Source organism: Talpa occidentalis, unplaced genomic scaffold (genome assembly GCF_014898055.3).
Source record: "Talpa occidentalis isolate TD23 unplaced genomic scaffold, MPIMG_talOcc4v2.1 talOcc4.6, whole genome shotgun sequence".
In the NCBI taxonomy this organism is placed as follows: domain Eukaryota; kingdom Metazoa; phylum Chordata; class Mammalia; order Eulipotyphla; family Talpidae; genus Talpa; species Talpa occidentalis.
Window position 1 is genome coordinate 133,587,996 of NW_023604972.1, and position 17,520 is coordinate 133,605,515.

General features: G+C 47.1%; 1 protein-coding gene across 3 annotated transcripts in view; it reads right to left on the reverse strand.

The window, feature by feature from the left end:
* OTULIN (OTU deubiquitinase with linear linkage specificity) overlaps positions 1–9,072 on the reverse strand; it is a 31,621-nt gene extending 22,549 nt beyond the window's left edge. Inside the window, exons 1-2 of one of the 3 annotated variants that reach the window (XM_037529177.2) lie at positions 8,948–9,072; positions 1,288–1,364 (exon numbers count right to left, since the gene is read on the reverse strand). In XM_037529177.2, the coding sequence (XP_037385074.1) occupies positions 1,288–1,364; positions 8,948–9,072 (202 nt within the window). Of the gene's footprint in view, positions 1–1,287; positions 1,365–3,542; positions 4,184–5,160; positions 8,529–8,947 lie in introns of those variants that run through there. The other 2 variants (XM_054687929.1, XM_054687930.1) reach the window with 2 other exon arrangements.
* Positions 9,073–17,520: the final 8,448 nt, after the last annotated feature.

A 17,520-nucleotide genomic window follows, 5' to 3' on the forward strand; every position in this document is an offset into this window, starting at 1 on the left:
AGTGAAATAGATTTTCCAAAAGAGCTTCCCACGAGCGGCCCCTTACAAAGGTGCCTCCAAAGGATATCACTTCAAGGAGGTCAGAGATGGAGGGAATGTGAATGGATCCGCTCTAACCTCAGACTAAAGCTGGAAGGGACAAGACCTAGTGAAAATCCGAAATGCCTGCATAGGTCTACACGGACGGAGAGAAGAGAATCACAGCAGAGTCTGCAGTGCGAGAAGGCAAGAGGTCGCTGCGGATGCAGCAGGAATAAACAATGGCCGGAGGATCTCGGCTAATGAGGATTCCACATGCTGAATGGATTCTGTGGAACTGCAGGAGAAACTGGGCGTGTGCTGAAGATCCATGGGGGACCAAAGAGCGTGGCCTGAGAACACAGGTGGACTGGACCAGTACAAGGAGTACCTCTAATGGCTTCCGGGGTGAAGAGTTCCACCAAGACCTGGTGCGGAGTAGTTGAAAACCATGTTCAAAACCCTCACTACTTGTACCACTTGTTCCTAGTTACACCCATGACAATACTTTTGTTAACTATAAAGTCAACAGAAGCTGTTTCTCAAGACAAACCAAAAGAACACACACATTACTCAGGTAACGAGAGAGAAAAATGCACTTGTGAGTCATCTATAGTGTACCCCCAAGTTGGAGGACCCCAGTCAGCTTCTGCACAAGGCTAGCCAGTGAAGTAAGGAGGTGCTTCTCCACACAAACCCCCGTTGCTGGGCCACACTAGAGGAGGCCAGCGGCATGGCCTGGCCCTAACAGCCCTGGGGCCTGGTGGGGCGCGGAGAGCAGGCGTGACTCAGCAGGAACACTGGACACACAATGAGGAGATAGGCGCTCGGCAGCCCTCGACCACTTGTTCTTCTTCCAAGTCAATCAAGCTCACGAGGTCATCTGCACAGCCGTGCACAGCCGCTTCTCAGTGAGGCCATCCACTTGAAAGGGGAAATACATTTTAAAACCAAACTCTCCCCCTAAGAATATAAGGAAATCAAGAACTGAGAAAGGGTGGCGTCAAAAGATTAAACATATCCTCAGAGGTGCGAAAACAATCTGAATGTAAAGAACACAGAAGAATTTGTGCATTAAAATTTTACAACTTCAGGAATCAGCCTTCCCCAAACTTACTCCAGCAAAATGAAAGATGTGGGTAAGACCAGATGCACAGGAAGGCTTCCCAGAAGTGCATGTCAATATATCATGAAAATGGAGACACAGTTTAACTGCATTTTCTACCATAAACAGTAACAACTCTGTAAATGAAACAATTCCAAACATACCTGATGACCCTCTTTCATGTATAAGTAATTCTTTCTCCTTTTCTATTTCATCCGCAGCACGATACATGTCCTCCTCACTGAAATCACACCAAATTAGACATTTCAAAAACGTGTTGCACAGACATTTGCCCTCTTACCATAATATGCAGCCACTTAAAAATGTATTCACAGTGAAGTTTAACTCTCACATTGCGTGGTGACAGACTGATAAAATACAGGTCTCCTATCAGATTCTCACGTGTCTACCATTTCACTTCGGACTACCTTTAAATGAAAAACTTTTCATCATGCTACATAGCTCTGAGGCCACTTTAATTGCAATGGCTGTTAATGCCTCAACTACCTACCTAAGCATCTTAGCATGGCTCTTATGAATGACGTCCAGAGATGATTCTAACAAGTGACAAGCACGGTGGGAGTGCCCACACTGACCTGAACACAGCACAGGCAAGCTCTACAATAGCTTACTCTAACAACAAGGATAGGGGCACACCAATTACTACATAGATGAAACAAATGATTACCATGTCAATGGTTATGATTTTGACAGATACTGTGAAGGAGAAGGAGGGGCTTATGGGTGACTAAATCTACTCTGAAACATTTCCTCAAAGTTAAAATACCTCCCCAAACTCCCCCTGCTCCCTCACCCCCACATTCAAGCAGCCACCCATGTTCTGCTGAGCATGTCCCTGCCATCCCACATCCTTTAACTGCTACCACTACTACTGACTTGATAATTTATAGGTAATTGCTGTCTAAGGAGTCTCCAGTTTCATCTAGTGAGTCTACCAAGTACCAGAAAGGGAGAAAAATCACAGTGGGTGCTAGACAAGGAAGAAGAAAGAACTTCTGTTTTTAAGATGCCTCCTTTTCCCCTGAAATTATACCACAACATGACAAAGATGGGAAACAGAAACACCAACTTTGTCTTTGCCAAATCCACTAGACATATGAGAGCTGAAACAGTCCAGAAATGGAGGAAGGAGCAGTCTAGTGACAGAGGACAGGGAGCCCTGATGCCGGGGGAGGGGATTTGCCCAAAGTAAGCCAGGAAACCCTGCAGAACCCCGGGAGGCTCAGGAATTGGTGGCACCAAGTACTTCAGGAGGGACAGGTGTTACCGAGAGCCAAAAACAAGGAAACACTGTGATGGACAGAGTAGTCAGACCTCGACCCCTACACTGCCCAGTCACAACAGCATACCAGCCGCACAGAAGACAAGGCGGGAGGCTCAAGCAAAAAAGGCAGACAGGAAGGAGGAATTTAATAAGGTTCATGAAAAATAAGAACATAAGCGAGTGACTGAGCTACTCCTACTCCTATTCCCTGGGCACCCTAACCTCGAGCCCATGTCCACTGCAGCCAGTGGAAAAGGGGGTGAGAAGGAGAGAGATGGTGAACGAGCGGTATCCAGATAGGCAGCTGAGGCGGGGAGTGTAGGATACCCACCTGCCCCACCACAGAAACCCTTCGATGGCTCCCAAGCAGGCATGGAACGGGCCATTCCAGCCTTGCTCCAGGCCTTCCCAACAGGGACCAGCCTGCAGGCTCACCCCTGTGACTGGCTCAGTCTGTTCCCTCTGCCTAGACATCAGGGCACGGGGTGCAATGGGTCTGAGGCCAGGGCAGAGGCCAGGCTGGAGTCAGGACCGAGAGCTTTTAGATGCATGTGTGACCGTGGTGCTGAAGTGACCATACCTCTCAGCACCCAGCTTATCCACCTACCAGAATGACAGAGCACTCATCCCCAAAGATGGTCCTGAAGAGGCACGTAAAAGAACTGAGCACTCAGAGAAGCTAGAGATCCTTATGAATCCTCAGTCTAGATCCATCAGGGTGGAGTAGTAACAATCTTCCCATGATCAACTCTTACTCCTTTGTTTTTCTTTCCAAATGAAGGTGAGAGGGGGGTGTGTGTGTGTGTATCCCCTCCCCCCTTGTTAATGTTGGAAGGTGAGAGGACGATACCAGGGAAATGGTACTTTCCATGGCTGGGGTTCCACTGAGATTTCGAGGGAAAGGTGTGCTGTCACCCCAGAAGACCCGGCCAAAGTTAAAAGTAAACAGAAATCAAACCAGGTTCGCTGGGACTACATACATCGAGCACCTAAAATTATAAATGACTAAATGTCTTAGCTCCTCTTTGCTATTTCACGGTATCTTTCTGCCTCCTTCCTAGTTTTGTCAAATAGGAGAGAAACTCTGTTCCCACAAAAAAAAAATTAAGTGAATGACTTTCATAACAGCGTTACCAGAAGCTCGCCTTTGGGCAGGCCACTTCCTCTTCAGCAAGGGTGAGGGCACAAGACCTCGATGATCATCCGACACCTCACTGTCTCACTGGTCTTCGTTCTGACAGACTATGCATCTGCGTTTACAATTGTATTCCCAGGGAAGGCTGCAGCTAAGCTATGTGTGCATCTGGCACCACCTCTATCTGGCCCCAGTTCTGGTCTTCCTTTCAGAGGCAATCGCAACTGCCCGACCCAGCTGGTCTTCCAAACACGCATCCTCAGAACAGCCACAGCACCAGTGCACAGAGCGGTCACAGGCAAGGGATGGGGAGAAACCAACAGAAGTGCGAAGGGAGGGATGCCTGGAGTAGAAAGGGAGATTCTTGGAAATAAAAAAAACAGTGATTCAAAATACGCAAAAGTTGCAAAGCAAAAACTGATACGTGGGAGGCCCAGAAGATTCTCAAATTACCGCAGCTACACCTAGATTTCATTCAGATTCTGTGCGCGATGTTTGCCAACTTGCACAGCCACCAAGGACATCTGCTAACTTCCCAAGGCCAGCGAGGAGGCTGTACAATGACCCTTATTAAAGGCCACCCTTAAAATGATCCTCCAGCTGTGGTCACCTTGAAAAGAGGGTAAGCAATAAAGCTCCATTAAGATGGTCAAAAAGAAGACATTTAAGCAAAATAATGAAATGCTGACCCATCTAATAATAAGGACAATCAACTGAGAGATGTGAGAGCAAGGAAAATAGAAATAATTTAAGAAAATATTCATTCAATAAGCTTTTTTTTTTTAAGAGGCATGTATTTTTATTTATTTATTTATTTGTTTGTTTGTTTGTTTATACAAGCACTGGGTACAGTCAGAAGCGCAGGAGGGTGAGAGAATTCACCAGAGCCAGAGCAGGGAGCAGAGCAGGCAGAAGGACCGAAGGACACGGCTGAGGGGAGCAGCAGGTGGCAGGAAAGGTCTGCGCGCCATGTGGGACCCTCCTCCGGTGGCCGGGGAGCAGCCGGGGATCGAACCGGCGCCGCAGAGGCTGCGGGCAGCTTCGCAACCCAGCACTCAACCGCTGCGCCACCGGGGAGGCCCCATTCAATAAGCTTTTGCCCTAATCTTTCAAAGTATCAAAATATGAAAGTTGAAAATGACAAAACGAAATTATATTTAAAATTGGAAATCTAAAATAGCTAGAGGTAAAGGAATGGTGAGAATTTTTGCTGATAATTCCTACTTAGACATTCTTAGTTCAGCACCACAGTATTTTTTTTTAAGTGTGTATTTTCAAGTTCCCATTTTCTCTTAAGCTAGAAACGAAATACTTTCTTACTTGTAAGGTAATATATACTACTAAGTAAGTTACATTCTAAATTGTAACCTTCCTCTTGCTCTCTTCAAAGACCTGCTAACGATCATAGTTTTTAATACTTGCTTTTACAATGTCCATTACATACAGGCAAAATTATACTATTCCCAAGATTAAAGGCTGTAGCTAAACACAGAGCTCAGTGAAAAGGAAGATATTTCCATAAAGTCAATTTTTCAATTTCTGATACCAGAAAACCTGGGACATGGAAAAAGTCAAGAGTAACACATGCAAAGCCAAGACAGCATTTCAATCACTCACCAAGAAGAATCTTTGCACAAGTTCCCCTTAGTTGTCTAAAAGAGCTAAACTGAGTATGGCTTGGTTCCGCTCTCTGGACTTGAAGATGCAGTTCAGGCCTCACTTGGCCTGTGCTGAGGCGGTGTTGGGGAGACAGTATTAGCCAGTGTGACTGACACCGACGCGCCTCCCCGCGCAGGCACAGGAAAAGCAAGACCACTCAACACAGCCTTTCTCGACCACTTAGCAGTTGTAGAGATGAACAACACGTGAACAACACGTGAACAACAGGAAAGTCCCGGCACCCAGGCCAAAATTCCACCTCCCTTCTGCAAGTGGACTTTCCATGACCGGCTTACTCTACTTCACGTGACTTCCAGAGGTATCTGGGTCCAGTCCAGCTCCCTCAACAAAAGGGGTGATTCTCAGCAACATCGCATCTCTGGACTCCACAGCAGGTTCCGGGGGAGCAGCTGTTATCCCAACTACCTTTATCCCCAACCCCACCAAGCCACTGCTAAGGTGTGAGGTGGGTGGGGATATTCACACAATAGTTCACACAATAGCACGTTAGCCAAGGACAATGGTCTAAATATTTGCTCCCAATCCTTGAGAATCCACAGATCTTAGACCAGAAAAACATAAATATACATAAAATTTTGCCCTCGATTTCAGGTGTTCACAATATGTTTCTCCATCCATGCCCTCAGCCCCCCACATACACAGCCAATCTGTGGACCCAAGATTCAAACCCTGCTTACGCCTTCCCCGTCCCCCTGCAGCTTCCGGCAGAAAGAGGGCAATCGATGACTTCTCACTCTCAATTCCTTACGCATGTCTGGCCTGGCCACCAACTATGTCAAATGGCCATCTCAGTCCTTTGGATTAACCTAACTAAGGGCACGAAGTGGAGAGCGTAAGTGTCAAATGTAGGGGTGGGGAGAGCAGGGAGAGTGCAGAGGTCTACAGACAGGAGCAGTGAGCAAGTGTCAGGAAAAGTCAACTAAATCTGGTCTGAGCTATGACTTGTTCAAACGTTCCCTAAGTCATCCCGTGAACCCTGCCCAGCAGATGAGCAAGCCAACCACAGCTCTCACATGAACTAGGAAAAGAAAGGAAGAGAAATAAGGCAGAAAGGAAGAAGGGGAGGAAGAAAAGTTAGAGTGAGATTTATAAAGTAGCTTATCATGGGGTTTTAAGTCGCACTTTCCTACTATTTTTTCTCTCCCTCATGAAATGCTGCGAGCCGGTCAGAGTCCAGGTACCCGACAGAGGTGCTCAGGAAGTGAGCTGCATCTCCCACTGCACTCTTGAAGACTCACATCCCGAATGCACAATGGCTGCGAAAGCTGGTTCCTGATTTGTACTCACAATTACTGTTCACCAGCTGTGACAAAAATGACTCGCAGGATATCTCAAAATATCTGTTGTTTCACAGTGTTCACATTTCCAGAGATAAATACTTACAGGGCAACCTCAGCTCTGAGTAAGAAGAAGGACCCTGACAGAGACTTTTGAAAACCTTTATTTTTAAAACTATTTTAGCTCTTATTTTAGCTACTACGTGATTTATTTAAATCTGCACCTACCCACCAGACAGCATAGATCATGTAAAAACTAACATGCAAACTAAGAAATAAGCAGTGCTTATCTGTATGATGCAGGAGTTTCTTTATCCCTAAAGATAACAGCAAGGAGAAACAGCCTTATTGCCCACAAAACTGGCAAGAACGCCTAAAACCTAAGATGGGATGTTCAGAAGCTGACCTCCGGGTTCTCTGTGTCTCATTTCTCTTATAAGAGTTACAAGAGAAGGAGATCAAAGACAATAAAGGCAGGAAGAAAAAGAAACTAAACCCTAATAAACCACAAACTAGACATCTAGTTCAGGGGGAAAAAATCTGAAGTTTGCTGTGATTTTATTTTTTTTAAGATTTATTTAAGCATACAAGAACTGGGGTGTAGGCCAGAGGTGAGGGGGTGAGAGGGTTCACCAGAGACAGAGTAGGGAGCAGAATAGGCGGATGGACTGAAATACACTGCTGAGGGGAGCAGCAGGTGAGAAAGGAGAGGTCTGCTGCGCCATGTGGGTCAGCTCCCTGGCCGCAGTGGCTGAGATAGCTTGATAGCACCGAGACTTTAACCCCAGCGCCACTAGGGAAGCCCCAGCTTGCTGTGATTTTAAATCATGTCCTCTGCCTGGTTTTGCTGAGGAGGTCTACAGAGATGGGGAAGTCCAAGTGCAGGCCAAATTGCACCTATGGAATCTGCAACTGAGTTTCCTAATGTGTAAAAGTGACAAACCCAGCCTGGGTCTTGCAGATGCCTTTCAGCCCTAAGTCCAAAATTCCACTAAATGAAGAGAAAAGCAACATCTGTGCCGCGAAACCTAACCTCGGGAAAGTGGGTCACTTTCCCAAGGTGCTCAGCACATTTTGCAAACTACCTCCAGCAGCAAAACCTGCCAAATAACCATGTATACTTTTGGGAACATGATTCTGGTTTCAAAATTTCTGCATTCCCTGGGGGCACAACACAGCTTGGGCCCAGGTAGAGATGCAATATCTGAGGGACAGGGCCTGTGAGTGGGGGCACAGCTCTGACCATGGGGATGAACCAGGTAGCATGGGCTATGGAGGAGAAGAGGCAAAAGTCCCCCTACTGCCCCCTCTGCAGAATCTGAGGTAGGTCTCTAGATCCAGAGTACAAATATGTAACTACAGGTGATAGGCATGGGCCTGCTCAGCAGTTTCAGTTAAAAAATAAAATGCTACTATATAAAAGTCAGGTAATTTCACACAAAAGTCAGATATCTGGATTCTTTAAGTACAGCTAACCCCGCAGCAACAGTGTAGAGCTGCCAACAAAGAGATGCTGACACCTCTTCAGTAACCTGTGGTCCCCACCTGTCTAGTTTCACTCGGGTTAGTTCCTAGGACAAAAAGTCTGAGACCTAGACTCTCAACCTTTCCCTTCCCAGTAGCCAGCAACCCATTCAGTGTGGATCATGCCACTCCAAAGGGGTTTGGGTGCGCAGTAAAAAGAATGGCAAAGCCCTTGGTAAAGAACCACAGACGTCTTTTAAGGAAATTCCAAAAAGAAGCAGCTCTAAAAGCGCAACTGACATTAATTCAACTTCCCAGCCAACTAGGCTATCTGTCAAGGCGGTGATCTGAGTGCGCCCCTCAACTGTGAAGTTCCAAAGGCATTCCTAGGTGCCCAGGGTTTGAAAGTGCAGAAAACGTTTTCACTCTCCAAGTTTATATTCTGCCTCCACCTCCCCACCCCCAAACTCCGCTGAAACTGCTGCCCATGTAGGCAGCCTTCTCTACAGCTCGCTCAGGGGCTGACGTCGCGGCACGGGCTTGCTAGGTTAAACATAAAGAACTGCAGGGGAGTATCTGGGAAGCCGTCGCGGGGGCCGCGGCATTGGGGCGCAGGTGGGGCGCACGCGTCGCGCGGCCCGACTCCGCCGTGGCGGGGCCTGGGGCGGCTCACTTCCTTCCCGCCCCGGCTCGGAGGAGCACTCGACCGCCTCCGGGGTTTCCCGAGCTTCTGGAGCTTTCTTGGTTTTCACCTCAGAGCGGTGCGGCTGCTCACAGCGGGCGGGGGCGGGGGCTGACCGGGCCCGGGAAGGGGGCCCTCCGCCCATCACCCGGGCCGGGACCCGGGGTCAGGGCTCTCCAATCGCCCCCGGGCCGACGGCCTCCCTCGGACGCGAGGGTGCGGGGGCTCCGGCCGCCGACCCTCCAGCCCGGCCTCCCGAGGGGCAGCGCCCGCCGCCCGCCCCGACGCGCCCGCCACTCACTGCTCGGCCGGGGGCCGCGCGGCTCTCACGGGGCCGGGGGACGCGGCCCCCGCCTCCAGCGCCGGCTTCTCCGCGCGGCTCGCGCCCGGCCACGCTCCGGGCTGGGGCATGGTCCCCCGATTCATGCGGCCGCCGGCGACCGCGGCGCGCCAGGGGTGCAGCCGCCTCCGAGCGAGTCCCGGGCCGCTCCCGTCGGGGCGCCCGGCCGTGGCCGTCGCCGCCTCGCACAGCCCGTGCCCCACGGTGCGCCGGGCGCTTCCGGGCGCGTCACCGCCGCCCGCGCCGCGGCCTCTGACCTGCGGCCAGGGGGCGCGGCCAGGGGGCGGGGCGTCCTGCGACGCGGCAGCTGCGCATGCGTCCTGGCCAGGCTAGGGGCGAGAGGGAGGGCGGGTCGCGCGTGCAGCCCCCGCGTGTGCTCCGCCCCCAAACCTGCTCCGCCCCAAAGCTGCTCGGCCTCCTGCGCCTGCTTCGCCCTCGCGCGTGCTCCTCCCCCTGCGCATGCTCCGTCTCGGCGCATGGCCCGGCCCCTGCACCTGCACCGGTCCCTACTCGTGCTCCGCCCCCTGCGCATGCACCGGTTCCTTCCCTTGCCCCGCCCCCTGCGCGTGCCCCGCCCCCGGCTCAGGCTCCGCCCCCGCGCATGCTCCGTCTCGCGTGCCTCGGTGTCCACGTTTTGCGGCCGGGAACTGTCCTCGGGGCGGCGGGGCGTGATCGTGAGGGCGCGCGGTGTCGGGGCGGCGGGTGGAGCCCGCGGAGAGCCCGGCCTGGGGTGTGGGGGCGCTAGCGTGTGTGGGCGCCGGGCAGCGTCACCCCGGGCTTCTCCCCGGCCCTGCCCGCGGGTCTCCCTCGCTGCCCCTGCGCGGTGGGCGCCGCCCGCCCGGCCTTGCCCCCGACAGCCCTCGCCGCCCGGCCTTGGCCCCGGCCCGGGTCCGGAGTCCCCCTCCCCCCGCGAAGATCCCCCCTCCCCCCCAGCGAGGGTCCCCCACTGCCCCTCTGAGGACCCCCACTCCCCCCAGCGAGGGTCCTCCACTGCCCCCCTTAGGGCCCCATTCCCTCAGCGAGTTACCCCCACTTCTCCCCCCGAGGGTCCCCTCCCCCCGTGGGGGTCCCCCCTCACCCCCCAGCGAGGGTCCCCCACTGCCCCCTGAGGGCCCCCAATCCCCCGCGAGAGTTCCCCCCACTTCTCCCCCCGAGGGCCCCTCCCCCCCAGCGAGGGTTCCCCCAATTCCCCCCGCGAGGGTCACCCCTCCCCACCAGCGAGGGCCCCCCACTCCCCCCGCGAGGGTCCCCCCCACTCCCCCGGCGAGGGTCCAAGAGCGAGCTGGGCCCCCGTGGACGTGCGAGGCAGCGAGCGCGCCTGGACAGGAGGCGTTCAGGTCGGACATGCGATCTGAGGCATCGGGAGCAAGAGGAAATGTCCCAGACGCCAGGACCTGGGGGGCAGAATGTTCCCCCGCAGGAGGGAGCACGAGTAACCCCGAAACCCAGCAGCGTCCTTCCTGCTGGTCCAGGTGCTGGTCCAGGTCCCACGCCGCAGGGCCGGTCAGAAACCCCAGCAGCTCGGGGCAGACCGGCAGGGAGCCGCGGTTTTTATTGCGTGATGAAACTTGACAAGAAATAAACATTTTGGCGTCATTTGCAGCCGGGACAACTAACGGCCCACAGACGGGGGGGGGGGGGGGGGGGGGCGGCCCCTGGGATGGCCAGGCCTGTTCCAGTCGTGCCCTCCCGGGAGGACATGAAGTAACCCTGCCTGGCCCAGAAACCACCCAGGACTGCAGCTCAGCCTGTCACTGCTTCACCAGCTTCCATCCGTCAAAACTGAAAACCTGGTTTGTACAAAACGACCCATGGCATGTGAACTAACCCGCCTTTTTGGGATGTAAGCGCTCCCCAGTGTGGGTGACTCGGGCACACAACTCAAGAGTTTCTTGGGTGTGTGTCCCCCAGGCTGAAGTCCTAATAAAACTCCTAAATAAAAGCTTTTCCGCTTCAACCAGACCCCTTGCATTCTGGGGTGATAAACTGGAAGAAGGTCTGCGGAGCACCAGGTGGTGAAAAGCCACCCGAGGCAGACTAGGGAGCCTGTGCTTAACCATTGTTGAAGGATAGGAAGGAGATTACTTTGAAAGGTTATTTTTGTCTACGGTTAGAGAAAAGACCCAAAATGGGCCACGACCGGGAAATTAAATAGTAGTGGGCATCACATCGAGAAACTGGGGACTGTTCACATTTTGAGGTGAAGAACTACGGGGTGATCTCTTTGATTTTATTTGGGAAAAAAATTCATGTCCTAAAAAATGTTCACAGCATACATAGGAATCTAAGTGCTTGATTTCTTATGGTTATTAAGGGTGTTAGATTATTGTGGATTGAATGGTGTTCCCCTCAGATTTGATGACCTACCTTTTGAGTCACCTGCAATTTATGTAACCACCTGTTTAGTGGCCTTGCCTAGAATAGTTAATGCATGAAAGACACTGAGTTCCTTTTCTTTGTACACGCTGGCCCTTACTTGCAGCAAAAACACCTCTGAGCCATTACAGACTTTGATAGAGTGATTGATTTTTAAATTCTCTCTAAGGAACCTAGTACAAGTTGGATGCATATCCCGCCCCCTTTTCAATACCATAAACTCACTTTACAGTAAAATTTAAAAAGCCCTATATTTTTCTTCCGTGGAATTGCTAGGTCGTATAGTAGATCTATTTTTAATATTTTGAGAAAACTTCACATTTCCACCAACAGTGTAGGAAGGTTCTTCTTCCTCTTGGGTATTAGGCCCTTGTCAGCTGTCTGATGTACAAATATTTTCTCCCATTCAGTCTTTTTGTTTTAGTGACAGCGCTCCATCTGAGGATGAGAACTGTTAAGTGAGATGACTAATCATTCTACTTCTCAGAAAGTAGGAGGTGATTGACTGTAATGACTGGAAAATCAATCCTTTTCTAATTCAGGTGGTTGCTTTCAACATAGTTGAAGGAAAAATCAAAGTTGTTACCTGATGTTTTAAAATATCTGAGAGGAACCTCCCTGGTGTGCAGGTGGTTGAGCGCAGCACTGCGAAGCTGTCTGCAGCCTCTGCAGCCCAAGTTCAATCCCCAGCCAGGGAACTACACACATGGCACAGCAGACCTCTCCTGACTCACCCGCTGCTCCCCTCAGCAGTGTATTTCAGTCAGTCTGCCTGTTCTGTTCCCCACTCTGTCTCTGGTGAATCCTCTCACCCTCCCGCACATCTGGCCTGTACCCCAGGTATGGTATAAATTTAAAAAAATAAGTCTTTAAAAAAATAAAAAATAAAATATCTGAGAGTAATATTACTATGATACTGTTGTCATGCAATTCAGAAATCAAAAGAATCAGTGATTTATAACAAAACTCGATTTTCATCTATTCATGAAGAATGTTTCTGTAAAACCTAAAATAGGAATAGAATTGACATAAGAGCCCATCTTTCTAACAATAAATAGCATTCTTCAGTAGTTTGAACTAAATATGTGTAATTGTTATCAAAAGTTTTATTGTTATAAACCTTATTGATAGTAAAAATTTACTTTTTATTTTGGGTAATATTTATTTTGAGTGAATTTGAATATTGAAAGGCTTTCAAACTTAGAAAAATACCACATTGAATAAAATTCTAGGAATGGAGAATGGCGTGGGAACAAGATTTCAATAACAAAAAAATTATATTAAATTGAAGTCATTTTTAATAAATGATAGTGAATTTCTAATATGTTATTTAAATTCTATTGGGAACATAGGGGTTGTGTGATAATTTTATTTTAAAATGTCAACATTTATTTATAAAGGAATTGGGGTCTGTGGACTTTCTTGGAAGGGGACAAACCCTAATAGATCAGGACCCTCCCCTATGACCTCATTTAGCTTTAACTGCTTTTATAAAAGCCCTGTCTCCAAATATAGGTATTAGGGTTTCAACGTGTGAACTTTAGGGGGACACACGTTCATTTTATAGTATTCATTATCATTATATGCCTTGTTCCTGATCCATTGAGTGGTTTCAGTGAGCTTTAATAAATTTTTGTTGAATGATTTAATATTAATTCCTTATATCAATATTGTAGTAGCAGTGTAGTGTAGCCAAGAGAAAACTCTCTGAACTTGGGTAAATCCTTCAACCTTGCTGAGTCTCAGTGAGGTTTATATTCAGATGTAAAATCTAGGTAGTAATTCATAGATATGTGATAAGGATTAGAAGGGAGGTATGTTGAGGATACAGAGTAGTGCATGTGAAATAGTAGCTACAGCCAATACTTTTGTTTAGCATTTTATAGTTTACAAAGCGCCTTTACATATGACCTGAGCGCCAAGCCTAGTGATCTCGCCTCTATACCAGGTGGTCCAGAACCTTACAAAAGTGTTCATTTTAATATAACCTTGGACTTCACTAGGTATCAATTTCTGTTTTGTGGAATGAAGTGATTGACTGGATTGGTCCAGCTCGCAGAGTAAGCAAGAGGCGAGGCTGAGAAATCTGCTTGTAAAGGAGAGAAAGGTATGAGGTGTTTTAATAGTTTTGCTTTTGCTAAATTAATCAATTACAGCAATTTCCTTAAGTCAGTTTTTCACATATTTACAGCCAGAGGGTTGTGGACAAGTCCAGTTGTGGACGCTAGGTGGCACCATGGGCTCTCGTGGACCAGGTCCTAACTCAACACTCCAACAGGCCTGAAGATTTTTAGCAGTCCTTTTCTGTGTAGAGTGTATGGATTCTCTCTCTGAGAGTTTGATCTCCTGTGATTAGTATGTATAGGAACAAGGTTCTCTAGCCCTCTGCAGTTAGTGTGAATCAAGTTAGGAGGCTTGATCTGTATCCCAGATATTAACATTTAACTGTTTTCTTGGGGAAAGTCTATTTACTGTCCTATGTGTGTTTCATCGATTGCTAAAGGCGTGCATGAAGTCATGTGAGAATCGCCATAGGCCACCATTGAAAACCAAGGTTGGTCCCACCTCTGCAGCCTTCCTCTCTCATAATTTCATTGTGACTTCTAGCTCCTTTGCTTCTTCCTTTTCTGCGTGTTCATCGTGCTTCTCTATGCACAGAACCCTCTTTCTTTTCTTGCCTATGCTGCTGAAATCTAATTTTATTTTTGCCAGAGAGCAGGATTTAAAAAACAGGAACTTACTATTTGTTCAAATAGAAAATGGCTTTTTGCTTCCATTTACTTTTTTCCTGGCCATCAATTTCTAGCAGCATTTGACTGAGAGGAGAACAGGCTCAGCTTAATGAGAGCAGCAGAGCCTCTGAGGCATGCCTCATCTCCTGCGTGTACAGATGCTTCACAGACAAGCCCTTTACCATAAAACCACTGAAAGTTTTCTCTCATTTGCTATATTCCAGAATTATGGTGTAAATGAGCTCCCTGCTTCACAATAAGTGATTCAGAGTACAGCTATTGGAATCTTTATTACATTCTACTAACACACCCTTAGAGTTGCAGAAGGAAGGATGGGAAGATTCAGTGAAGAATCACTGTTGAAAAATAGTCGTTAACCCATCAAGAAAGAGAAATTAATCCCACAGATTAAGAAAAAATTGTGAAAATTTTATATCTGATACGGGATTTGTAGCAGAAATATGTAAATAATCTTTTCATCTTAAAAGAAAAAACACCCAAGTTTTTACAATGTGCAAGTAATCTGATTAGATTCAGATTACTGAATCTGATTAGATTCAGATTACTGAATATGATTAGATTCAGATTCAGATTCATTTATTCTAAGATAATAACCAATAAGTACATAAAAAAATACTCAACATCATGTCTTTAGGAAAATGCAAATCAAAACCACAATGAGATACTTCACACTCTCTAGGATGACTGAAATCAAGAAGATAACAAATATTGGCAAGGATGTGGAGAAATTGGAATTCTTGTACAATGCTGGTGGGAAGGTAAAATAATGCAACTGATTTGGAAAAATGTTTGGCTGTTCCTATAAGTAATAAGGAGAAATATAACCCGGTAATTCCACTCCTGGGCATATGCTCAAGAGAACTGAAAGTATATGTCCGTACAAAACCTGTACATGGATCTTCAGAACAGCATAGCCAAGAAGGGGAAACAATTTAAACGTTCATTGATTCATGAATAGATGAATAAAATGTGGTATATTCCTACAATCGATTATTGTTTGTCAATAGAAACAATGCAGCACTGATACATATTGCAACATGAATAATTCTCAGAAACATTATACTGCATGAGTGAAGCTAGTAATAAAAAGTCATAAGTAAAAGGTCATATACTGTGTGATTCCATCTATATAAAATATCCAGGATAGGCAAATCTATTTCTCGTTGCGGAATGGGCAAAAGGAAATGATTGCTAATGCAATGGGGTCTCTTTATTCAGTAGTAAAATCTTCTAAAATTAGACAGTGGGGATAATTACACAACTTTGTGAATATAGTAAAATGTGTGGAATTGTGCATTTTAAAATGGTGAGCTTAGTGGTAAGTCAATAATATCTCAAAGCTATCATTTAAAAAGCTTTCCTTAAAATACTTAATGAGGAAAAAAAGTAATAAAATGTTTAAAAATAACATTTTCACTGTTAATAGAAGTGTAGAAAAAATCAAGCACAAAAACTGACTTATTGCAACCTGACAGATTCAGCACCAGGGACAGCTCCCGCAAATCCTATCCTTTCAATCAACCTGCAGAAGGCAACCCAGGTCCTGCAGAAGTTTCCTAAAAGTGACATTCCTGTTATGCCAATCTTCTTCTCCGGGCTTCTGTCTGTTATGACAGTTACGATTGCCTTTATATGTACGTGGTTTGAGCACTTGGCTTAGAGACAGACCTGCTTCTTTAATATACTATTTCATTGACACATTAAGCAAAATACACATTCAGCAAAAAGCCACATCTCAGAGATATTGTAGGTTTGGCCCAGACCACCACAGTAAAGCAACTATTGTGATAATGTGGGTCACAACAAAGTTTTGGTTTCCCAGTGCCTATAAAAGTTATGTTTACACTGTAGTCTATTAAGTATGCAATAGCATTAAGTCTAAAACAACAGTGGACATAGCTTAATTTTAAAAATACTTTATGGCAAAAAAAAAAAATTCCAACCATTAGCTGAACCTTCCATGAGTTATAATCTTTTGCTGGTGGAGGGTCTTGCCTCAATGTTGATGGCTGATTAAGGTGGAGAATCATTATCTATGATAACAATAGCCTTACAAAATGTATGTCTTAAATAATAAGATTTTAAAGTCCAAGTGACTCCTTGATCTATGGATGACAGAATGGATGTCATGTTAATGGGCATGAAACAATGTGAATCTCCTTGTACATCTCCATCAAAAAGCTCTTGGGTTACCAAGTGCATTGTAAATGAACAATAATATTTCAAATGAACCTCTTTTTCTGAGCAGTAGGTTTAAACAGTGAGCTAAGCTGAGCGCTGCAAAGCTGTCGATAACATGGCGCGCATGCTTGTGACTGTACCCAGTGCATGCAACATGCCTCCAGTGAGCTAAATGTATTCAGCAAACCGTGTTGTATCCAGGTGCACTGTTACTAAGGCTTTGTGTTCAATTATAGAGTAGAGAGTATACTTAGCATCATTCTCAAGGGCCGAGTGATTTTAGGAATGGTGAATTAACGTCATCTGCAAGTTAAAGACACCAGCTACATTCACCCCAATAAGAGAGCCTTTCCTTGAAAGCTTTGAAGCCAGACACTGACTTCTCGTGTTTAGCTATGAAAGCATCTTCTAATTGAAGGTTTGTTGTCTTCATTGAATATCTGTTATTTAGTGTTGCCAACTTCATCCATGATCTTAGCTACAGCTTCTGGATAACTTGCTGCAGTTTTTACAACAGCACTTACTTCATCTTGCACTTTTATATTGTGGAGATGGCTTCTTTCCTTAAACCTCAGGAACCATACACCGCTAACTTTAAACATTTGTTCTGCAGCTTCCTCACCCCTCTCAGGCATCATAGAATTGAATCGATTGAGCCCTTGCTCTGATCTAGGCTCTATTTTGAGAATGTTGGGGCTGATTTGGTCTTCAAGCCAGACACTAAAACTTTCTCCATATCAGCAATAAGGATGTTTTGCTTCCTCATCATTTGTGTGTTCACTGAAACAGCACTGTTAATTTCCTTCAAGAACATTTCCTTTGCATTCACATCTTGGGTAACTGGTGCAAAAGGCTTAGCTTTCAGGGCCTCCCCGGTGGCGCAGCGGTTGAGCGCTGGGTTGTGAAGCTGCCTGCAGCCTCTGCGGCACCAGTTATATCCCCGGCTGCTCCCCGGCCACGGGAAGAAGGTCCCACATGGCGCGCAGACCTCTCCTGCCGCCCGCTGCTCCCCTCAGCAGTGTCCTTCGGTCCTTCTGCCTGCTCTGCTCCCCGCTCTGACTCTGGTGAATTCTCTCACCCTCCCGTGCTTCTGACTGTACCCAGTGCGTGTATAAACCAAACAAACAAATAAATAATAAATAAATAAATTTTAAAAAAAAAAAAAAAAAAAGAAAACTCCCTGATCACAGATCACCACAACGGAGAGAATAATAAAGTGAGAAT